Source organism: Arabidopsis lyrata (genome assembly GCF_000004255.2).
Source record: "Arabidopsis lyrata subsp. lyrata unplaced genomic scaffold ARALYscaffold_6, whole genome shotgun sequence".
Lineage (NCBI taxonomy): Eukaryota > Viridiplantae > Streptophyta > Magnoliopsida > Brassicales > Brassicaceae > Arabidopsis > Arabidopsis lyrata.
This window is the reverse complement of record NW_003302550.1, coordinates 13,322,998-13,347,167: the sequence shown is the minus strand read 5'-3', so window position 1 is coordinate 13,347,167 and position 24,170 is coordinate 13,322,998. Positions and strand designations below refer to the sequence as shown.

The following is a 24,170-nucleotide window of genomic DNA, read 5'->3' as shown; positions in this document are numbered from 1 at the left end:
CATCAAGTACTTACTTGCACAGTGACCTGTTTTGTTCTGCTGAATCTCACCTTCCTCATTTGGCAGAACAGAATCAACCCGTGGAAGATAATGAAAAAACTCTCTTAACAGGATTAGCCACAGTGACGAAAGGTGCTCAGGAGGACCCAAAGAGGGCAAGATTTCCAAAACATGACGTAGTACAGGGGGTACATGTCCCTTGAAATAATCAATAGAATAAGCTTAAGATGGACGCAGGCAGCCAAGTTTTGAAACTGAATGTTTGAGAGGAAGAAGAAGGTAAATGATAAATAATTAGAGAACAGACTTACATATTCAGTTTCGAAATTTTCGCTATTTGTGATGGCCTGTTTTATAGCTAAATCAACAATTCCCAACAATTGCATGTACATTTTATCATCAAACATCTTCGATGACTGCACATATAATTCACCTGTAAAAACATTGGAGAGAAAGAGTAAGATCCAAATGTTGCAAAAATTATGTCACGCTAAGAAGAACTCTTTTTAATAGCCTTTTCTATTAATTCAAATTGTTCATCTAAGTCAGCAGAAAAGACTACGAAAATGTAGAGACTTTACTGAAAATTGAATTACCTAAACCATGCAGAATCTCTTGTTTCACCTTGGCTGCTGTGTCACCTGTGTAACTCGATGACTTCTGGAAAACAAGCTCATACACGTCCAGTACCGAATGAAGATATCGAAGTTGCAAGTTTCCCTAGTTCATAAAAAAAAGTTAAAAGAGTGAAATATGGATATGACAGTGTCCATTGTAGCTCATAGATTGTTCATTTAGCTGCATTGTTACCTTGACACAGTGGGACACAACAGCTGTCTGCAGACAATTTATCGCTGCCAGTGATACCTCTTTACTCCCATTGAAAATGCTATTCTTAACAAAAGCAAGCAAAGACTCCCATCCTACAGAAGCAGAAAATTTCACGATATTTCAGTTTCTCCTAAACAATAAGCACTGCAGGGCAGTCAAGGATTATTACAATTCACTCACCTGACCAGAAGTTCGGTAAACTTTCAAGAAGAGGAAAATAGGACCGGAAGAGACGGGCTATTCCTCCAAGGACAAGTACAAATGTTTCATCCCACTGCTTCTGGGCTGAATTGCGACTGCATATCAGAATATAGATGGCAAGGTTCAATGGTGGGAAAATTGGTAAAAATCTTTTGAAGTAAAACGAGTTATTCAGGCATCAAAAACTATCACAAAGAGATGGACAATGCAGAAGAGATCCACACGACAAGAATTCTTTTTGTCACCTATGATGTATAAGCATGTGCACAGCTTTCCCTCCTCGAGTACCGATTTCTTTCCCTTGCCATTCGTCCTTTGATGATGTTGCAGCCTACAAAAAAGATTCACTTGTCACAAGAGTCTTCTAAGATGAATCTATTGAACCACTTTCCTCACCTTGTGAGAGGCACCATCTAACATCGGGAAGATATAGTTCCATAGACAATCCTCCCACATGCTTTTTGAAAGTTTGTTTCCATGACTTCCCAAAATCTGAAAAAATGTCCTGACAGCTGAATTCCTGACCTGGAAAATTTAATAGCATTTAAAAATATAAGATTGATAGGGGCATCCAACTTTCAAAGTAAATTAAAGATTCACATTAAAAAGACAATGGTGGTGTATGAAAATTACCTCTGGTCGTTCGTCATCCACAAGTTTTTGTATCAACGAAAAGACTAAAAACAGCAATTTCTCATGATTGACCACTTGTATTCGAGCTTCATAATCTGACTTGTCCGAATTGCTAACCCTATTCTTTTCCCCGTCCTCGCCATTTGTTTGCTGTGGAGTGGAATCTGCAATATTGAATCCTGCAGGAACAGCACAGCTTACTAAATATTTTATATAGAGCTTCTCGAGGTGAGGAGTGCAGACTAGGATTTGACGGTTATTTACCCGATCCTTTGTCCACTAGAGACCCATGGTGGAGTCCTTTTGCTACGAAATCAGTCAAAGTCCACAACAGGCCAATGGCAGTCAAACTTATATTCAAATCAGTCTTTTGTGCACTATAAGCTCCCGTAACGTCTATGCACCTGAGATATTAACATCATTAACTACCATTCCCTAAAGACAAGGAAATGTGTTGACATCTCTGACAGCTAAGTATCAACAGGTAAAATAAGAAAACATAGTAATTTAAAATGAGATAGGAACATACACATGAAGACAGTCTTCTGGAAGAGTAGGAAGTCCATCACTCATAATAACCCGGAGACTCTGGGACGAACAAACAAGGTATCAGTGACAAGGCATAACTAAGCGATGGACTAAGGCCAAGGCCGTACACTACAGCTAATTTTATCGAATCCACAGGAAGTCATCCTCTACTAACCTGGAACCCAAGGGTCGCCACATCCTTCTCTGATGCGTCTGCAACAGACCTAAAGAGAATATGTGAGGAATAGGATCAGCAAATGAAATGGAAAATTCAATTATGCATATGTGGAAAAAAAATGGAAAGTAAGCAGGAAACATACCTCAACATTTCAAGAATGCTCGACCAGCTATAGTATAACTTTTCTCCACATCTCTGATGATATAAGATTTATGCAGAAGCTAAATGTTAGATATTAAAGGTAAACGAAGCTTAATTGAATGTTCATATCGTATTATATATACCTCCAGTACATGAAGGAGAATTTTTAACGACCCAACTCGAACATCGGCCTTTTGAGCAGAAAAGTAAAGAACCCTGAGAGAAGATAGTACAGCACACTCAACTGACTTCACCTCAGTTGACTTTGAGTCTACCTAGGAAGAATAACAAAAAATAGAGAAGAGAAGAATAATCAAAGTAAGGTACTTTCTGCATGAGATGGAAAACTCTCGAATTTAAACGAGGACAGTGAAGAGAGATCTCACATCCAAAGTTGCATCTCTTGATCTGGCTGGATCTTCTCCAAACTGCTCTGAACCTAAGACAGCACATATGGATTGATCCAGGGCATCAAGCGCCATATTTCTCAAGTTCTGATTTGAATGTTCAGCGAGCTGCAATATGCAGTTGAAGTGTCAGTAAAGCCCACAACAATGTCAGGATATTCTGCAAATAAACAGAATTATGAACGCCGTGTCACCTCAAGAAAGTGGCCAACCACTTGGTCCCATAGTGGTTCCACCCCTGGCATACATAGATAAATCAGAATGACCAATATACAACATAAACCAGAGACTGGACCAATATACAAGGCGATAGCATGGAAAAGAAAGACTATAATCTGAAGATGTACTTAATTAATCAATAAAGAACATACTGTGAAGATTATTTACGAGTATAGATATCATTCTGTCCACCGAAAAACTGATGCTCCCAATTTGTTTACTTGAAGCTGATGAAACACTGCCCGAAGTTTCTGTCATAGATTGATGGGACAACATATGGAGTGCAGAAAGAAGTGATTTAACAGAAGACACTTGCATCAGCGCCGAGCTCTCAAACAGCTTGCAAGATGAAAGCAATGAGTCAAGAATCAGAAATTTCAGGATCAGTTTGCAAGAAGTGATTTAACAAGAGTAATCCAAGGGCATAGACTATAAAAGAAAATTGATATGGCTTACCTGAGAATTTAAGGAAGATAGAATGCTAAAATCAGCGTACTGCCTAGAAGGCTCTCTGGTAAGTTTTGGGACTGCAGTTGCAACCTCCTATACAAGTAAAAGATAATATTATATTGCCCTCAAAGCTTTGTAAGAGTATTCAGATATCAGATAAAAAGATAAAGTAATAAGCTAACAATAATAAATATCAAGTTGTATTATACAAGCAAAAAGACAGAATCCTGCATGGGGTTTTGCCAAATTTACCTGGGTGGTTGCATGAGGAGAATGAATAGCTCGATCTAGGGCTGCCAGAGTTTCAAGAACCTGTATTCAATTAGGATTTCCCGTTATCATGAGATAGATTACTTGAACATACTTGAAGCAAAACACTCACCAACACCCATGATGGGCCCAACACGTTATGCAACCTGTGAGCGATGTTGAAGAGTGTTCTCAATGCCTGAACAATAATCAGACGGTCTTAGGTCAGCCAAGTACATTTAACGAAATAATTATAAATGGGTAAGCTGCGAAGAATACTTTTTTTCTTTCAAGATGTGCATATACGAAAGAATGGAATACTGAATAGAGAATATCAAATTAAATACCTGAACATTCTTGGGTGTCAGGACAATGACATCTCTCTGATCAACCTGTACTTCAGAACGTTTGGACACAGGCGACTGTACGACGCTGCTGAAATTACATATTTAATAACAAAAAGTTAACCGGCTTGCATTGATTAAGTAACTTTCATATGATATATAGCAAAATTTCCAAGGTACCTTTTCCTTTCCACATCAGTTGGCAAAACGATGGTAAATTTACAAAGAGATGCAAGAAAAGAGTTCAAGGGTTCTACAGCATGAAGAACGCCACATGCCTGATAAATTATTTTAAGGATACTCATCAATTCTTCTGGATAGGTAGACAACATACGCTTAAGTGGCAATTTAAAAAGTGAAAAGCAGGGACACTTTTATTCCACACATCGCCGGTTGCATTTACCTGAGTAAATGCTTGATATCCTTTCAGTATCTCCAATACGATTGCCTCTCCTTGTGACCTTCAAGAACAATTAGATTAAACAAAGTCCTCAGTGTTTGCCTCTTCACAATTGACGTATAGTCTAGCAAAAGGGTTATTTTACCTTGATAATATAAGGGAAAATGCGTCAAGTATAGTCAACCACAATGAATCTACCATTGAGATACAGAGATGTGAGGTTTTCCCAGTATAATCAGATGAAGGAAGATGCTCATATCTGGGAGATTCAAGCTGGTGGTTTGAAGAAATGTACGTATGAAAAACAAGAGACAATCAGGCAAGGAGTAGAAAGAATATGGAATACCAGAGGAGAACTCTGCATCAATTACCTCCCCAACATCTACTGCTTCATCTGTTAATGTGGCAACTGTAAAAACAACTCCAAGTAAGCCTTCAATTGCCAAAGTTATTGCATGAGCTTCACTCGCAACGAGAACAGCAGCACTGGAAGCATCATTATCAAGAATCCATTCAATTCCTACAGTATTAGGGAATATTTTAATCTCATCTTTCTTAGAATGAAGTAAAAATTATTCAAAGTCTGAGGTCCTTAGAGGTAATGAATATCATAGCATCAAAATAACTGATTACCTTTCGCTTTGCTACTAAACATCCCAGCAACAGCTGCTAAACTTTCCTCACTCGTCTCCTGAAACTACTTTCAAGAAAAACCAACTCAAGAATTAAGCTATGTTCCAAGTTTTACTCCTATAATGCGCTGTCAATTCCTAAGCTATAACAAGCCGCTTTATAGTTCCTGAAGTTCTTCCAAAGAATCTTTCCAGGTACACATAATAAGTAAAACAAAATGTACATTTAAAACCAACTAATAAACAAATCAAAATTAGCGACTACAAGAACTCAAGCAAATTGAGACTACAGAAAACATAACGGGTGTCCTGCCCTAAAAACCCACCTGTATGCTAGAAACAACTCGAGCAAGTGCTTTGACCATGCTCTCCACAACATTTGTGTTTTTGGGGTGCCTTGAAAGAGAAAGTTAATATTAGATCACAGTAGAAACATGATCAGGATAAAAAAATCAGGACCAACAGAGAATTATATAGCGAAGTCATTAGACATAGCATTACAATCGTTATCAAAAGTTCATAGTAAAAAGTGGGTAGAATCACAAGAAAGACTCTTAAGATTTAGAAACTTATTCAACTGCACAGTATGACGAAAGAACAAGGCGGGATTTTCCTTAACATGCAACATTGAGTACATCACAAGGACAAAAAGAAGTATGTAGCCTTACATATCAAAGTTCTGGAAAAGAATCCGCAATGTTCTTGCCTCAACACAGAACCCCTATTAATTGCACATACACAAGATACCTTAGAAATGTGAATTGGATAGAAATTGAGCACAAACTCCTATACTGTGTTACATAAATGTGCAAGTAGTAATAAGTGAATGTAACGATTACCCTCAAAATCTCCAGAACAAGAATGCGATGCCACAATGGCAAATCTAAAAATGTAGCTTTCACGAGCATACTTAGGAACACCTGCACAGAAAGAAATGGGATGGACGAACATCAGTAAAATGAACTTGCAAATATCATAGTCATCAGAAGAACATGTTTCATGTGCTTGTTCCTTTGTGGTCAATAGCACAAAGTCTACAATGAACAAGTAAAGTTTTGCATAATGTACCTCGCATTCTGTGATGAGAGACGAACTATACAGTCGTATAATATGTGCAACTGACCGCAGCACCAACCGGCGAAAATAAGGTTCAACCATTTCTCCCTCGAGCTGAGCAGTAACAAACTTAATCTTATGAGTAAGTGCAATTCGATATTCTTTAATGCTAATCCAAATTATATTTTAGATCACATTGACGCATACAATACAAAAGGCAATGAGGCATGATTTTACCTCTGAACTGGTCCGAAGCGATGTCATCAGAAGGGAACAGATTTGGTGACGCAAAACCTGATGAATAAGTAGGCAAACTTTTACAGTTAGGTCATCACGCTATTGGAAGGATGAAAAACAAGTGCCCACCTGGAAAAAGCCTAGCATTACCTGTTCGTAGGGAAGTAGTATCTTGAAAACTGATATATAGTTCGACAAAACAAACCTGCAACGTAAATTGGAAACTCGTGCATTTTAAACATGATTTTTCAACTTTTACTTCAACATGTGCAACTAGATTTTAAAAGCCTTGCCAACTCACTCAATTAGTTCGAGGGAAAAGGTCCTTGGAAGAGAAGTAACATGCAACCAAGCTGACTGTAGAGCATGAATATGAATGTAACAGTTAATTTGGTGATATCCCTAACGATACTTAGCTGGAGACGAGATACAGCACCAAAATCAATATAGTGTAACACATACAGATCCACCTGCAGCTGAGGCTGTCAGGTCCTCAAGCAACCGCAGACCAAGTTTACCGGTTTCACTCAGGGTTTCTCTCATTGTCAATTGACCACCGATAACATCCTTCTCCAAGGGCCTGCTTTCATATTTCTGTTAGTCTATCAAATAACTGTAACACCAAATGCCAAAGGTTCCAATTGACTAAGAGCGAGTTCAAAATGGAGAGCCTATGTCTTTCAATTTATCAAGAAAAGCTCAAATGAACCAGCATGTAATCATTTCATCCCCCAGTGTGTATAAAAAGTAACAAAATTTCCACAAAGCACAAATTTCATCTTCCCAGTAAAGACAGTACAAAAATTAGGATTAAAGAGTAAGACAGAGAGAATCGATCAGGACTGACGTACTCTGAATTATTGATATTTTGACTCAAATCTCCAGTTACTGACCCAGTCCTTGCTGTTTGACTGCTAGAACCAAATTTAGGCATAGGAAGGGACTCAGCCGAAACCACTTGATCAAAAATCAATGCAACTGCTTGCCTGAAGGTAGCTGCAGCAGTACTGGGAGAGCAAAAAAAAAAACATGGATTTTGATTTGGACAAAGCAACAAAAAAAAGTAAAAGAAAAAATTAACATAGGAGAAATGAGGTGAGGTTTGTATAAAAGCAACTTACTTGTAAACACTAGGAGGTCGGTTGTTATCAAGAAGCCTGAGACAGATACTTAGTCCTAGGACCATATTATCCTGGAATTAAGAAAAGAAGCTAAAGTTAGCAAAGCCACAAGGAAGCAGATCTATGGAGAACTAATGATTTTACATTAGTATAGGACAGTTTGGTTTAGTGGTCTTATTAACGAATAAAGAGTCACTCCAAGAAATCAATTTCCTGACGTCTGCATTCTATTGTTATATGCATAGAACCATTTCACTTCTGTTTACGTCAATAACCAGGATCATGACTGATGTTTGGTTGAATATATAATGTAGTCTACCAGCAGTTTTTTGCGCCAGACTTTTATTCTTACTAGACCAAGCTTGTCATATTCACCTCTGTTTCTGGATGTAGTCGAGACTGAAATATTATTAGAATAGTTTGTAGAGTCTTTAGTTGAATATTTTCTTCTGCCATTTCTGAATGCTGCAAGTAAGGAAACACCGCATTAGGTAGCCCTTTGCAATAAATTTAGCAAGAATGTAAATCTGTTTTGCCTTAAAAAAAACAAAAAGAAGAGGAAGAAGTAATGTGTCTAGCAGAAATAATGTACCATAAAGACTTAAGTCTGTCAAAAGGTATCTATGAAGATCTTATGTATTTTATAATTCAACATGCTGTTAGTCATCTAATTATAAAAACAGAAAGAGGTCAAGAGCTAAACTTTTATCCTAAGGTAAACTCATGTGCTTTGGATTGCGTTGATATAGAGAAGTTACAGAAACTCTCACTTACATCTTTCAATGTATAAAGTATCTCCTTTAGAGATGATGGTTCAACTGCATCATGAGATATAAGCTTCTGCAAACAAGAAAGTCCTATAACACTAAGTTTTGTATTCCTGACTCCACACGCCATCAGAAAGATCCGAAGAATGTCTTCATTACTTGAAAGATCACTGGCACTCGATGACGACCGAAGCTGAAAAAGCAAGAATGAAATATAACCCATTGCCTAAATCGAATCTCACTGCTTGCACTGAAAAACACTCCAGAAACATTCCAACAATTCCTAATATTCATTCCTTTAACCAAAGTTACATAAAAACAGAGAAAGCTCATTGAGCTCAACAATTCAATCTTAGAGTCTAAATGGAAAACTGTAATGCGAACTTAACTAAAACAAACACCAATTTGAAAGACGATATCATATCTCCATGATTACAGTAAATTCAAGCTCGAACAACACACTGTGGGAAAATCCTAACCTTAAGGATAGCGTGCTCGGCTCCATCTTTCACGGCGGGGTACCTCCGCCGCGCTTCGGCGGAGAGGGCGCGAAGATCCGCCTCCAAAGCCGCCACCAAAGCCATTTTCGTTACTTGAACTTCTCGAGATTTCTGGGAGAGAGCAACTCCGATGTTAGGTTATTTGCGCCACTTCGATGTTACCGGGAAAATAACTGAATGGAGGAGTTGGGCATTTGAGATCGGACAAAAAGCTCCGATCGTGAGGAACTGAGAAGAAAGCAAGAAATGGAAATCGAAGGTAAGATCTTTCCGATGCTGAAAAAAACACAAAAAGGACTCAGATTCGAGCTCGCTGTGTATATCTTAGCACGCGTATCTCACGTGCCTCAAATCTGAAATTAATTTTGGGTATTCTTTGGTTTAGTTTGGTTCGCAATTTTTGGATTGGGGCTGTTTTTTTTTTTTTTTTTAACTAATTATTTTCTAGACTTCCTTTTAACTAACCTTTGTTTCTAGACTCGCAACGAGTTATCACCTGATTTGGAGCTGAAGTAGAGAAGGTTATCGAAAGAAGAAGCCCAAATAGTTGATCGATTGGCGGCGAGATAGAAGCCCATGGGTCTGGCGGGGTTGGCTATCGGTTGGTGGCGAGATAGAAGCTGATGGGTCTGGCGGTTGGGACTATTGATTGACGAGGTGAAGCAGCGGTGACATCGGAGGCCAGGTATTTAAGATGAGAGGAAACGGACATTGTGATGATGACTCAAACATATTCCACTAAAAAAATTTTGTGTCTTTTTTTTGCTTTCTCTGTTTGTTTGTTTTAATTCTTTTTATGAATTGTGATCCTTTATTTGTTCTTAAATTGTTTTAATTTTCAATAATATTGTGAGAATTCAGAAAAAATGATTTACATTTATTTCAATATTTGACAAAATAGGACTACTGTAACTGTTTAATAAAAATAAATAAATAAATATTATTACTTAATAATGAAAATATACTATATGAAATATTTGACAACTTAAAGAAATTTAATTTATAAAATTATAATTTTACAAAAGTAATATTAAAATTTAGTTTCATATTTTTAAAAATTATGTTAAAATATAAAACTTAAGCTCCCATGCCGACCCGCGAACCCGTTGGTCTTAGGGGAACAGGCCTGAACATAGTTTTTTTTTCCACTGTTATAGCTGGTCGGCCCATTGCGGTCAATCAAAAAATAATGCCTATCGCGAGCTGACCCAGATGGACACGGACCTGTTTGACACCTTTAAAGAGGATGAACAATCGCCAATTGGAAAAATTTTTATTTCCCTCCCATTTCTTTATGTCTATCCATTTCGTGTATTATGACATTAAAAATCGGATATGGGATTGTAACGGGTAGTTTGGACTTCGAAAAATGAAAATACTATCGAACCATTTCTCTATGATTAATTAAAACCATTTCTTTATGCAAACTTTGAATTATAACTTTTCAACACATAACTTCTCCAACAGTTCAAATCATTTGTTATGCACCAAACTATATATTTTAATAAATTAAAGCACACTATTTTTTAAACATAATTTCACAATTATTATGAAACGTTTATGCTATATATACTACTATAATTATTCACTAACACAACAAAAGAAAATACTAATACAAACTTTATGCAAATATATATATATATATATATATATATATATATATATATATATATATATATATATTTATATATTTATATATTAAAACATACCACCCGCACAACTGTGCGGGTCAGGATCTAGTTTTACTTAATATTGTAGCTTTTAGTATATTAAAATGTTTTCTGGTATATACTACTAATTAAAAATACTAATTTTTGATAAATTTTGATTAACTTGGGTCGATTGCATAATATACGAATCATTTTTTGTTTTGTTCAGATAATTCAGTCTAGAATTTTAATAGCTTTTAAATCATAAGAAAATTCAGCTCGAGTGTGAATCAAATTTATGTGGATTCGTATAACTTTTAATATTTACTAATTAGAAATGTTAATTTTTGATAAATTTTGATTAATTTGATTCGATCACATTAAATCAGATTCGAATCAATTTTTTGTTTGGTTCGGATGATTCAGTATAGAAATTTTAACATCCTTCAAAATATCATAATAAAATTTTGGCTCAAGTTTAGATCAAAGTCATGATAATTTTTCCAAACTTAATTTAAGGTTTATTGAGATTTGAGAGACTGGGACCAAAAAAAGTGATCCTCTCAATTTTAATATAATACAACATTTTCTTAATCTTCTAATTCAAATTTCTCTTACGATAATTATCATGTAAATAAATAAATAAAAATTCCAATTAGAGAAAATTATAAAGTTACAAAAATACAACAATGTAACTCTTTGCAACAAAAAAATAAATAAATGCAGTCAAATTCAAATCATGTGACTACTATATTAATGCATGAGTCTCGATCACCAATTGTGTACTTCACTTCTTTGTGAAATTCTCTTGATCCAGAGACTCTTCAACTCCACAACACAATATATTATCGTATCACCCAAACTATCTGCAAAACTATATGTTAAGGCAATTGATCCAATCCTCTTAGGATAGACCGTAGAATCAAAATTTGAGTACCTACATAAACTAAAACAACAATCATCATTTGATCTACCTAAACCTAGAACCAGATTTCATAGTGATTAAACAACAAACTATCATGTGTTTGTTTACCAAGGGATTCAAGTCCTAAGCTTGTTAATCTCTTTGTGCATTTTTCTCCTCCTAAACGCGTACAAAACTTTATGTTATGTGACAAAACAAGTCTATATATTTATTGTTTTGTATAGTTAACTAATTAAACTGTTACAACGTTGGTTATGTATGCTTTGAATGTTCCATAGGTCATAGGTTTGAATCTACTCATCAACATCGTTTTGTTTATTTTTCTCTTATAATATGCTCAAAACGACGTAGTTTTGATAATCTATATACAGATTTATACAGTTTGCAAAATATATACACGTCCAAAGGTTATATTGCGGTTGACTTTTGAGATCGTGATATTGACCTGCATTTATTTGATAAGAAAGGTTAAGTTGCAAAAAAAAAATTCCTTGGAAGAATTTTTACTATTTTTGTACAAACCCCTTAAAAAACTATAGAAAAAGGTAGTGAATTTGTGAATATAAACGAATACATTTGAAATAAGAAAGTATGGTTATAAAGTTTCTTATACACCTTTGAAATAAAGTTTAAACTATATTTATGATAAATATATATATATATATATATATATATATATATATATAATTGAAATCGTTTCGATCTCGCACACACAAGAAGACCTGAAGATTGAAGAATAGGGTTTGTGATCATATTTAGGAATTTTAGGATTAAAATCAGTATGGAAGAAACACAGTAAACTCTAATTAACAATGTGATAACATTGAATTTTTTCGGCCAACTCAAACTTAACGATATTTTTGGAGTGATAGAACTTGGGGTTTTATTTGGTAAAATAGGCAAATTTAAGGTTTTGGGGTTTTAGCAGTCCTCTCTACAGTTTAAATCTCTAACCATATTTTCTCCCAACGAGAAACAGTTTTTTCTCGCCAAACTATGATAGTTGATGGTAATATTTTTCTTTCTATCTCTTCTCCTTATTCAAAAATGTTTGTTTTGATAGTACCAAAATAAAATTACCTGAAACTAGGATGAATTCATCGGCTAGATAAGGGGACATGTTTGCCCAAATTTGTTTTTTTTTTTTTTTTATCTTTTTGTTTTTTTTCTCTCCAACATTTTGTTGTGGTTTAATTTTCATTTTCATTTTGTATCCCACTAATTCATTATTTCAAATGCATCTTAGAGCTCCAAAATGATTACATCAAAAATAAAAAATGTTGTTATAGCGTTAAAAAAATAACCATGTAATTTTTTATTATAATTACTACAGGAAAACAGGCCTTTTGCGACTACTTTTTGTGACTCTTTTGTTGGTCGCAAATATTTACGACGATATTGTTACCATATAGTGACTCTTTAACGACTACGTTAAAAGTAGACGCATATTTGTCGCCAATTTACGACGCCAACGATTAGTCTCTGCTTAGTCGCCAATTACCGACCATTTTGCTACGATTTTAAGACAGGTCCAAAAAAGGTCCTAGTTTGCGACTAATTTGGGACGGAAAGAACGGGGTTACAAAACATCGTCGCTAAAGGGTCACAATATAGGACTTATTTGTTACTTTTTTTGTGTCGTCACAAATCCGTCGCAAAGATCTAGTGACTATTTAGCGACTAACACCTGAGACTGGGACTCTTTTCTACCTATTAGCGACTCCCGATATTTAGATAAACATTTACCATGTTAGATTTTGAATTCTCGTAATATTAGATGTGTTTAGTATGATCTTAACAATTATAGACAGTGAATACATCGTATGCCATACAAAACTTCATGTTTTCTAATGTGATCTCAAATATCTAAAACATTACATAATCATATAAGTAATGTTTACTAAAGCTTTTCAAAGATCATAACTCAAATGGATTTCATGGTTTTACTCATTTAATTGATCAATCTTGTTCTATAATCGTAATTTCATTTATTCTCAACACTTAAGATCAATTTATTTGCCTCTTAAGCTACAAAATCCTTGACAAATAGTTTGTGACTCTTGAAATATAGTCACAATTCCGTCACTCTTTGCGACTCGCGTTTTAGTGTAGTCACAAATTAGTCTCATATTACCAACGCTCTAGTGACTATTTAGTGACTAACACCTGAGACTGGGACTCTTTTCTCACCTATTAGCGACTCCCGATATTTAGATAAACATTTACCATGTTAGATTTTGAATACTCGTAATATTAGATGTGTTTAGTATGATCTTAACAATTATAGACAGTGAATACATCGTATGCCATACAAAACTTCATGTTTTCTAATGTGATCTCAAATATCTAAAACATTACATAATCATATAAGTAATGTTTACAAATACTTTTGAAATGTCCTAAATTCATTGAATTTCATGTTTTCTCTAATATAAATGATTGATCTTGTTGTGTATTGTAATATTATTGGTTCTAACACTATAAATTGATTTTCTTTGGTTCTAAAAATTTTAAATTCATAAGAATAGGTTTGTGACCCTTAAGAAAATCGTCACAAAACGGTAACTAATTTGCGACGGAAACTTATGAGAGTTACAAATAAGTCTTAAATTACCCACATATATGCTACTTATTTGCGACTAACACCTGAATTTGAGACGATTTTGTAACCGTGTAGCGACGCTCGCGATTTTATTTTGAGATTTACCAATAGAGATTTCTCAATATGTTAAGTTTCAAGGTTTCTACATTAATTTGAACTATTGTAGGTATTGAATCATTCTAATAGCTTAAGTTTTATATGATTTATAGAAACTTTCATAACATTACATCATAAACTTAAAACAAACTCATTCGACACTTAGTTATTGTCGACACTTAGTTATTATCGACACAACTCTTAAACAAACTTCTAATCATAAAATTATATCATAAACCAAAATTTAAATATTAATCAAAACTAAAATCCAATACTTAGAAAAATTAAAACTTTTCAAAATTTCAAAAAACTCAAAATTCTCTAAAGCTATTAAACCAAAATATAACTATTTTGTAAATATGTTTAAATCAAAAGTTAAGCAAATTAATGAATTTACAAATATGTCTAAAATATGTCTAAAATATTGTCTACCAAAAACACTACAAATTGCAAAATTAATAAAGCAAAAGATATTGAGTTCCTATTGGTTACTTCAGAGAGACATGGATTGGTCTTTTAGCTTATCTTGAACCGTTGATTAGATTAAATCCAACGAACCCAATTGTTTTCCTTTTTTCTTTTTCATCTACCTATAACCCAATTTTTTTCTTCTACGATTCTTCCCCTTCCCCTCTTTTGCCCTTCGTCACCTCTTCTCCTCATCAATCTCTAAACCAGTTATTGATGATCCAACACCATCTATTATGATACCAACCAGTTAACCCACCACCAGACGACGGAGAGGAGAGGCTTATCGGTAGAAGAAATGGTGTGGTCGTCATCATCAAATCGAGAAGAAGAAGGGAGAAGGGTCGTTGAAGACGGAGATTTGACCACCACCACGAAGCAAACAGAACCAGATCTCGATCTGTTGCCCAACGAAACCCTCGATCCCGCCTGAAACCGAACTTCCCTCCTAGCCACCACAAAAGACAGAAAAAGAAATCCGGCGACAGAAGAAGAGTACTAAAGAGACAGTGGCGGAGCAAAAGGCTTGTGCCGCGAGTTGAGTGTAGCCGGAAACTGAGGCTCGTCGGCGAGCGAACGGAATCTATGGCGGCGGCTGAGATGAATTAGGTTTTTTTTTTTGTTGATTTTAGCGTCCGGTTCAACCGGCATTTTGTAACCAATTCAATTCTGTAGCTCGTAACCAATTACCGGTTTGGGTTGGTTATTAATATCAATATATATTATTTTGATTAAAAAATTCTGTCACGAAATATATATATATATATATATATATATATATATACATATATAAAATTATTTTAATTTTCATTTTTTATTTGAAAATTTTAATTTTAATTTTAATTTTTTTTTATCTATTTTTTAGAAATCTCTAATATGTCACAATTTAGTCTGTAATATATGACTATAATTACCTGCCACAATTTAGTCTTTAAAATACGACTAAATGATACAGTCTTAAAGGAGTCGCTTATTTGCGACGACAGTGCGACCATTGTAATTAGCGACCGTTTTTTAGCGACCAACTTGTGCAGTCGCAAAGAAGTCGCAAAACAGCAATTAGCGACCGTTTAAAAACTCTATTGGGGGTCGCAAAAGGCATGTTTTCTTGTAGTGTATTTTAGTAAACTCGTCATTTAATCATAATTTTGTTTATGATACATAGAATACCAACCAAAAATATTTCTTCAAATTTCAAAAACATGTTTTTAGAACCTGCTAAACAGTAAAACAAAATATTATTCGCTATATTTAGATATTTTATAATTAACAATATGCAATACACTGCGATATAGCGTCAATACTACCACAAATAGTAGGCTATATATTTAGAGATATCAACAAAATTTTTATTCTATGAAAACATAAACAGTAATGATCATAAAGATTATGCTCAACCAATATGTTTTAAATTACTAAGTATATTTAATGTAATGTTAGGATTCAAAACTTTTCAAAATATCGTCATAAAAAAATCTTCTTGAACCTTTCTTTTATTTTTTGTACGCATTTGAGTTTACAACAAATGTCTAAATTTTTATACTAGTTGTAAATATGTTTTGATGGCAATGACATGATGAAAAATTCAGATCTCAAATGCTTAACTTATGGTTTTAGTGATACTAATGAGATAGAAAACAAATATTTGAATGGAAATATTGGTGCAATTATTAACTTGTACAGACAAAAAAACTTACCTATATTCGTTAGTTTTATGTTTATTACTCCTTTTCTTGTTTCTCTTTCAGCTTTTTTTTTTTTCTTTTTTTCCGTCATTTTTCTCTTTCAGCTTATATATATATAGTTTTGCATGATATATGTTTTTTTCTTAGAACTTTTTGAATATCACAAATCAATATGTGATTGGTTTTATGAAATTGATCCCAAAACAAAACAAAAAAAGTCTTGATTCGATAATGTTTTCTTTTTACCTTGCAAAAATAAAATTTAGTAAATAAATCAATTGATCATCGTGTTCATGAACTGAACCCTCCATTGAAGATGATAATGATTGATTTTATAAAATGCATGAGAAGGTGGCTCTTAAAGAGTTAGATGTTAAATACATTTGTGTTGTTGTGGACGGTGTCAAACTCAAGGCTGTCAACTTCAAAATTGAGTCAACCAAGTTTTTCATAGGGCGTGGCAAACAATCCAAAATAATATGCGTCTATGCGAGACTTACATTTGTAAATTGCATATTTTCTTACCTAGTGTGAAGCTTATTATGTTCTGTTTTGTAAATGTTTTCTAAACAAATGGGATCACTTCAGAGGATGGTTCGTCCATGAGACATAACGATACATTAAAAAATGTGCTCATATTCTGAAATGTACAATCACTGGTGGAAGATCGGTTTTTCATACTTTTCCTCTAAAATAAAAGCAATAACAATGATTTACAAAACCATCATATGTGTGGTCCTTTGTAGTTGAAAAGCAGTAAAAGATAATCAATAAGTCTCATGGATAGCTTTCTGGAGAGATTCCATTAGGTCGAGGAAGATCAATTATGCAAGTTGGGAAGATAGCAGTGGTGAAAGAACAATGATATAAGTACGAGCTGCAAATATTTGGTGTTCAACTTTTGTTAGCTTGTATTTTTGTCAACTTATTTTATGGCTTTTGATTGGTGTTAGTTTAAAATACTATGATTTTTTTTTTTGCTACAATCTGTATTTATATGTCTAAATACACATTTTTAAAAAAGTTACAATTTTTTATTCATTACAACTTTGTATTAATTTATTGCAAAATTTTGCTACAAATTGTTATCGTTGTAAAAACATATTTGCATTTATGTGATCACTAATCAATCTACTTAACATTTTTGAAGTACAAATTTGCTCATTTCCAATCGGGTCGGGTTTTTAACAAGATTTTGACCCGGATTTTTTTTTGACCCGACTCAAATACACATTAAAACTCTCGGATCCGATTAAATGATACTTGCCAAAAAAAATGCAAGGAATTCGGCCAAATATTAGCTATCAATACTTCCCTAAACAACCAAATCCTAACAATGTCTAAAAGATTTGCATTAATCAATACACTTCTACTTATGAGACTTTCCAAAAACACTAGCAAAGATTTCGGGAGTATATAAGTGTATCCTACGAAAATAATCAATTAATTTTAGAAAGATATCAAACGTAAATGTATTTATAACTAATAAATCTTTTCTGGTACAAATGGTTTCCTATTAAAGTGCTAATGAGTTTATTTCAAATAATATTTGTTTCCTAAATAAAATAAACTATATAAATTAGATATTCAATCCAACTAAAAGATTTGGAAATGTCTCATAACTAATTGATTTTATCCTTATTTGATTAAGTATCAATGTAGCATATTCTTTGTATGTGACTATTTAAAGATTTCTAAAGATATCAAATATTTGCTCTATTAACTACACCAAAACCCTACACCTTCTCAAAACACTATAAATACAACCTTATTCGTAACATCTAATCTCACCAAGCACGATACAAGGTTATTACTTGCTCCTTTATATTAACATTACTAATTCTGTTTTCTTTGTTTCATGTTTCATCTCTAATAGCTTTTGTTTTTCTTTTTTAGTTTAGAGTGCTAAGATCCATACGTTAGGTGAATCATCAACCGCTTGGTGAATGGAGATTCATTGCGACCTTTGATCTACTCATACAAGTGCACAATTCTGACCAACCAATCATCTCTACAAGATGGTTTTCTAAATGGAACTGTCGTAACAATGACCCTAAATCAGATTCCACCTGTTTATCCTTAGCTAAGATTCAAAATTTTTTAAGTGGTGATCTTAATCCTCACATGTTGATTGGTAAGTATTTTTAAGTTTAATTATGGTTATTGTCGACATTAGTGTTAAAATAGATTACTAGCTGAACTACATATACACTAAATAATTTTGTTTTTATTTTTTTAGATGTGCTTGACCAAATCAACAAGCTAATAACACATTTGGTAATTTTTTGTTGTTCTCGTTTTGTTAGGTTCCTAAAATCAATGATGGTGAGGATAAAGAAGATGTGAACATTACGGAGAAGAAAGTCGACTCAAAGAAGTTGTTTGGTGTTAAGGTCAAGATTGAGGAGTGAATTGGTGTTATGTTTTGGAGTTGAAGTTTCATATTTTTATTGGTTTGTTTAATTTTCTTTTATATCTCAGACCTATCAAAGTTTTCCAGTTACCGGTTATTTGGTTTACAATGTTAGAAATAAGTTTGGTTTTTGTAGCAATCTAATTGGTTATTCAATACACTATTTTCCCCACATTTGGAGCCTTCTTTTGCTAATGCAAACGATTTAATGTCGATTTTATGAAAAGAGTAGTTAATCTTAATATATTTACTAACCTGTTAAATCTTGGTGTCATACTCTAGCATACTAAAATCTTTTAGAGTATTAGCAAAGTCATCCTGTGTAATGAAGAAAACAAAATAACTTAGTATTAGTAGATAAAACAAAATCAACATAGCAAGATATACAACTAACCTTAGGATGATTTTTGAAGATATTATAGCAGACTTCCATCTTTGAAATTCATTGAGAAAAAAATCGTGTTTAGCATCCTCTGCAAAGAGAACCATATGATTAATGTAGATCAATGTAAACAAAATGATATAAGGTCCTAAAACCATTATTGCAATCAATCAAATATACAAAAATCGTTTGACAAGAATGTAATTAATCTTTGATTGTGTATCACTCTTATTTTGTAAGAGTAGATGGTAGTTTCATTTAGAAATATATATTTTCTAATTAAGAATCCGTGGAAATCAGAAATAAGAATATATTAACTATAAAATCTATATAAAAAGGACAAAACCGTTAAGTTCTTATATCTAATCTAAAACACAATAATTTGTTAACCTTGGACGATTGTTTATATTGTGTTTTACAAAATTTCTTACAAAATCAAGAGGTTATATCTTATAAACTTTCGGTTCAAGTAACAGCTTCTATGGAGAAAGATATATTGTCTCGAATCTTAAAAACTGGATTTCTACATGAATTATGTGCAGTTGTGTGCAGATGAATTTCTGAAATCGGATAATAAACACACTACTTGAATTTATATAAATCTATATCATAAGTATCCACCATTTCTAGACAGTGGACATCAATCTACGATGATTATGGAGTATTAGAAAAGACGATAAAGCAAAATGTTAAGATAGAACATTGGCAAATAGAGAAATCTTTTTTCAATATCAACCTCTTATTCAATATCAACCTCCTATTTACAAGCAATTTTTGAGTTTGATGTTCAAAAAATCGATGATTACTACATGAAGAACAATTAAATTCTCTTACCTCTGTGACTCCACATATTTGGATTCCGATTCGAAACGTTGTACTCGGGTCTCTTTAATTTGTTGGCCAATTGGATCTGTCGTTCACGCCGAGCATAGGTTTGAATCGTTCTTCCTTAATTTCTCAATCACCTCTACGACTAAACAGATTTTGATAATTGGAGACGAACTGTTGTTGTCGGCTCTCTCTCTTTGGCAATTGGATCTGACATTTTTTTCGAGTTACTCGCAAATTAGAATCTCTTTAAGTTAATTTCTCAGCTCTCGGGTTTAATTGCAGATGATAATCTAAGATATAGGAAGACAATTGAAAGAGATCGAGATTGATGATAGAGTTGTGTTTTTTTTTTTTTTCAGGTCAAGAAGAGAAAAGAGAGTTTTCTTCTATTCTTTTACGATTTAGGTTTCTGTTTTTTTTTTAACAAATTAATAATCTAAAATATAAAACACTATCTTCCGAGTATATTAACATTAATGCCAACCCTGACTTTCTTTATACATTATTTTCACTATTATACAATAGCTAAAATAGTAAGATTTTGTGTTTGTAAATTAAAATAACATTATATTGAAATTGTAAATCTCCTTATTTTGATCACATGATACCAAAAAATATGTAATTATGTGTCTATAACTTAGGCAAATAAGATAATGATACATCTATAACTTAATTCTGTGTCCAAAGTAGTTGCAGCAATGACCAAACAATACACCTATATGATTTTTTTTTTTTTGAATTGAAATTTCAAAACTTAATTAATAGTGAATTATTATATAGAAAGAAACACATAACACCACGGGTTAAATCCTAACCAAAATTCTTAAGTAAACCATATAGAAGACAACAAAATATTAGATTTATTAATATGGTAAATTTAAGACTCACTATAAGTCATACACAACCGATCTAAAGAATTATATATCAACACAAATAACAACCAAAATTATACATAACTAATAAATAATAAAAATATTTTAACCCGCGGTATACCGCGGATCATATCCTAGTATACAAATTGTAATGAGAAGCTGGGGCGAGTTTCAAAAAATTTATTACATGAATAGTATATATAACGTTTGATCTTCCTTTTTTTTTTATGTCAAAGTATAATGTGTGATCAAATGTTATATTTACGTGATATATGTTTTTATAACTTTTTGACTATCACAAACCAATATGTGATCGGTTTAATGAAATTGATCCAAAAAAAAACATGTCTTGATCGAATAAGTTTTTTTTTTATCTTGCAAAAACAAAATTTAGTAAATAAATCAATTGAACATCGTTTTGTGAAATATTTGTTATACAAATTAGCATTAGATACAAGCAGAGAAATTAAAATCTCCTAAAATAATAAACTATAAAATTCATAAAATGGATAAATTACTAGTATTCACAAATTTTATTTATAAACATATTTTTCTTGCTAATTTAAAAGAAATACTCCTAAGAAAGCATAGTTTTTGTTGACGAAAACATAATTTTGTAGATGTTAGGAAGATAAGCTTACTGTGAGACATAACAAACTTGGTTAACTAGTCTACCGATATATCATCACTATTTTAATTTTTAAATTTGATTTCAATTCCTTTGTTTCTCCTCATAGTTGCATACTATGAATTAAGTTTTTTCATTATCAAATTAATCTCACAAGCATAACTCACCTACAATTTAATTTTCTTCCTTATTGTATGTTTTATTTTTTAACATAGTTTATAAAAAATGGTGCAATACTAAACTAAATTATCTCTACTTACTGAAAGAGTTGGAATAACATAGTATAAATTAATTTTATCTTATTTAAGACCTCTTAAAATGCTATCTCTCTCGCTAGCATTTATAAGTTCATGTAAGAAAAAATCACAAAGATTATCTTGAATCTACAAATTCACATTATTTAACAGAAATTCTACTAGTAATAAAATACTACTAGAATAAAAAAAAATAACAAAAATCATGATGAAATGAAAGCAAAGTAAATTATATACATTGATAACACATGAACTTCGATGGCTGTGTAGAGAAATAATCTATAAAATTTGGCTAGAGAACTTCCTATTCGGAATGGCCGAAGAACCTCTTATCTAAACCAAGTGAAGAATTAGTCTGTGTACCAATATACAAAAATCAAATAGGAAAAAAAAATAATTTTCTTTTAATATTTTTTGGAAAATTTTAATTTATTTATATAAAAACTAATTTTGCAACAAGCGTGGCTATATACACCTAGTTACCACATAATGAGAGTGATGTATGTGTGTAAATCTAGCTATTTATAAATAAACTTGTAGAAAATTAAGTTAAGCAAAGTAACATATACAGTGGAGATTGCAAGCATATAGGTAGGACAAGTGCTCCATAATTAATTTTTGAAATATATGTATTAAAATTAATAAAACTTTAAGGTTATGCCTCATGTTAACATAATTTCTGAAGAATATTTAAATTCATTAAGGTTGAGTCTAAGCTTGTGCATATGGGTTTCAGATCGGATTTGGTTCATATTTTTTCAGATATTTATAACTCAAATAGAAGAGTTTATTATCCGTTCGGGTTTTATGACTATTTGGTTCGGTTTCGGTTTGGGTGGTTTTAAATTTGGATCGGTTTTCAAAAAAAAAATTAAAGATTGTTCAATTATAATAGAATTTGGTAAAATTTTCAAAAAGTTGTATAATTTTGACAAATATAACTAATAATTTTCAGACATCTAGGTTATGTCGGGTGTTTGGGTATATTGTTTGATTTTTGGTTTGGTTTGGATAATTCAGATAGAAACATTTATTATCCGTTAGGATTTTTTTACAATTAGGTTTGATTTCATAACCGAATATTTTTAGATTTTGGTTTTTATGTCCATGCCTAATTGTACCCCATGTGAAAATAACTTTTGGATCCGCCATTAAACATATAATAGCTATCAAGAACATATGATTTAGTTAGTTTTTCTCATGATTTCTTTTGTTTTTCGAAGAGGGAATTGGTATTGAGATCAAACTAATTAAAGTATAATTGTTTTATCTACTTTTATGAATAAACATATTAATTTTGTTAAATTTCAAGTATTGTAAGGTTATTTATAAATAAATTTGATGCAATTTTAAGTTTTTATGATAAGTAGTTAATATGTTTGGAGTGTTATGTTTTAGTGTTAGTAAAGCTTTTATAATATAGTCCCTCCGTTTCATTTTAGTTGTCATTTTAGGACTTAAATTTTGTTTCGTAATAGTTATCGTTTTAGGTTTTTAATGCAAATGTTTGGTAAAAATTCCAGTATTATCCCTATTGTTTTAATGTTTTGGCCAATGAAAAAATTTATAAGATATATTAATAAAGGGTAAAACAAAAAATTTAATGATTTTCTTAATTTATGTGAAAAAACCTTAAACGACAACTAAAACGAAACGGAAGGAGTAGCTAAATCATCTATAACCCAACATTTGTTATGTAAACAAATAAGGCAATGAAGATAGTTAGGCTAACGCGATATGGTTTTAAAGACCAAATAAGTACCTTTTGATGTTATGTTTTCAGTTTTAGTTTATTTCTATCTTTTTGTAAATATTTTTGTTTATTGTAAAATTAAAAGGTGGTCATAGCAATTTAACTCGGTTTGGGTTGATTTGTAGTAATCATATAAAAGATCTTGTAGTGAGTTATATAATTATATTTTGGTTTCATCTATTATCATGTTTCATATATTTAGTTTCGAAAATATAAAATGTACTGGATAACTTTATGAGAGATTTTATTTTATAGATCTTAAGATGTTATATCATTCATGAACATAGATTGTATGTTTTTGTGCACATGATTATGTGTCTATATACTATTTGATTATATGTTATTTGCAATAAGATGTTTACATGTTTAAGTAGATTTTACTATGTATCAATATTGAACTATTTGTATTGACTATTGATTAATGTATTCCATCTGTGTTCGTCTGAGACTTCTAATAAGAAAGATATAATCGTTTTGAGAATGTTTTTGTGTATTCTTCTTGACCTCAATGCTCGAATATACACAAACTTACAAGACTTGGGAACCAAGTTAGAATCCTAACTAAAAAGAAAGATATGATTTACACAAATCTAAAGACTTAACTATACAATAAATGCATATCTATAGCTATGGATATTGGATATTCTCCATTAACTTCCACTGTCAATATCTACTATACATTTTTGCAACAGTTTTTGGGGTCCCTAATCAGGTCAAA

General features: G+C 32.3%; 1 protein-coding gene across 8 annotated transcripts in view; it reads right to left on the bottom strand.

Moving 5' to 3' along the window:
* LOC9308363 (protein MON2 homolog) overlaps positions 1 to 24,170 on the bottom strand; it is a 29,640-nt gene that overhangs the window by 2,301 nt on the left and 3,169 nt on the right. For 3 of the 8 annotated variants that reach the window (XM_021021205.1, XM_021021201.1, XM_021021200.1), the window contains 41 exons: positions 19,949 to 20,152; positions 19,127 to 19,205; positions 18,988 to 19,050; positions 8,874 to 9,122; positions 8,402 to 8,587; positions 8,003 to 8,092; positions 7,628 to 7,698; positions 7,358 to 7,513; positions 6,969 to 7,086; positions 6,808 to 6,863; positions 6,657 to 6,711; positions 6,507 to 6,563; positions 6,282 to 6,383; positions 6,053 to 6,133; positions 5,882 to 5,934; positions 5,540 to 5,609; positions 5,215 to 5,278; positions 4,953 to 5,101; positions 4,727 to 4,854; positions 4,585 to 4,642; positions 4,362 to 4,459; positions 4,185 to 4,272; positions 3,971 to 4,036; positions 3,841 to 3,900; positions 3,595 to 3,681; positions 3,291 to 3,477; positions 3,114 to 3,157; positions 2,899 to 3,027; positions 2,656 to 2,787; positions 2,514 to 2,566; positions 2,369 to 2,417; positions 2,195 to 2,253; positions 1,930 to 2,069; positions 1,666 to 1,844; positions 1,429 to 1,557; positions 1,278 to 1,363; positions 1,012 to 1,127; positions 811 to 923; positions 597 to 720; positions 312 to 433; positions 15 to 198 (listed from right to left, as the gene is read on the bottom strand). In XM_021021205.1, the coding sequence (XP_020876864.1) occupies positions 15 to 198; positions 312 to 433; positions 597 to 720; positions 811 to 923; positions 1,012 to 1,127; positions 1,278 to 1,363; positions 1,429 to 1,557; positions 1,666 to 1,844; positions 1,930 to 2,069; positions 2,195 to 2,253; positions 2,369 to 2,417; positions 2,514 to 2,566; positions 2,656 to 2,787; positions 2,899 to 3,027; positions 3,114 to 3,157; positions 3,291 to 3,477; positions 3,595 to 3,681; positions 3,841 to 3,900; positions 3,971 to 4,036; positions 4,185 to 4,272; positions 4,362 to 4,459; positions 4,585 to 4,642; positions 4,727 to 4,854; positions 4,953 to 5,101; positions 5,215 to 5,278; positions 5,540 to 5,609; positions 5,882 to 5,934; positions 6,053 to 6,133; positions 6,282 to 6,383; positions 6,507 to 6,563; positions 6,657 to 6,711; positions 6,808 to 6,863; positions 6,969 to 7,086; positions 7,358 to 7,513; positions 7,628 to 7,698; positions 8,003 to 8,092; positions 8,402 to 8,587; positions 8,874 to 8,978 (3,844 nt within the window). In that variant the 5' untranslated portion in view covers positions 8,979 to 9,122; positions 18,988 to 19,050; positions 19,127 to 19,205; positions 19,949 to 20,152. Of the gene's footprint in view, positions 1 to 14; positions 199 to 311; positions 434 to 596; positions 721 to 810; positions 924 to 1,011; positions 1,128 to 1,277; positions 1,364 to 1,428; positions 1,558 to 1,665; positions 1,845 to 1,929; positions 2,070 to 2,194; positions 2,254 to 2,368; positions 2,418 to 2,513; positions 2,567 to 2,655; positions 2,788 to 2,898; positions 3,028 to 3,113; positions 3,158 to 3,290; positions 3,478 to 3,594; positions 3,682 to 3,840; positions 3,901 to 3,970; positions 4,037 to 4,184; positions 4,273 to 4,361; positions 4,460 to 4,584; positions 4,643 to 4,726; positions 4,855 to 4,952; positions 5,102 to 5,214; positions 5,279 to 5,539; positions 5,610 to 5,881; positions 5,935 to 6,052; positions 6,134 to 6,281; positions 6,384 to 6,506; positions 6,564 to 6,656; positions 6,712 to 6,807; positions 6,864 to 6,968; positions 7,087 to 7,357; positions 7,514 to 7,627; positions 7,699 to 8,002; positions 8,093 to 8,401; positions 8,588 to 8,873; positions 9,123 to 9,359; positions 9,651 to 18,987; positions 19,051 to 19,126; positions 19,206 to 19,948; positions 20,153 to 24,170 lie in introns of those variants that run through there. The other 5 variants (XM_021021204.1, XM_021021207.1, XM_021021206.1 and 2 more) reach the window with 5 other exon arrangements.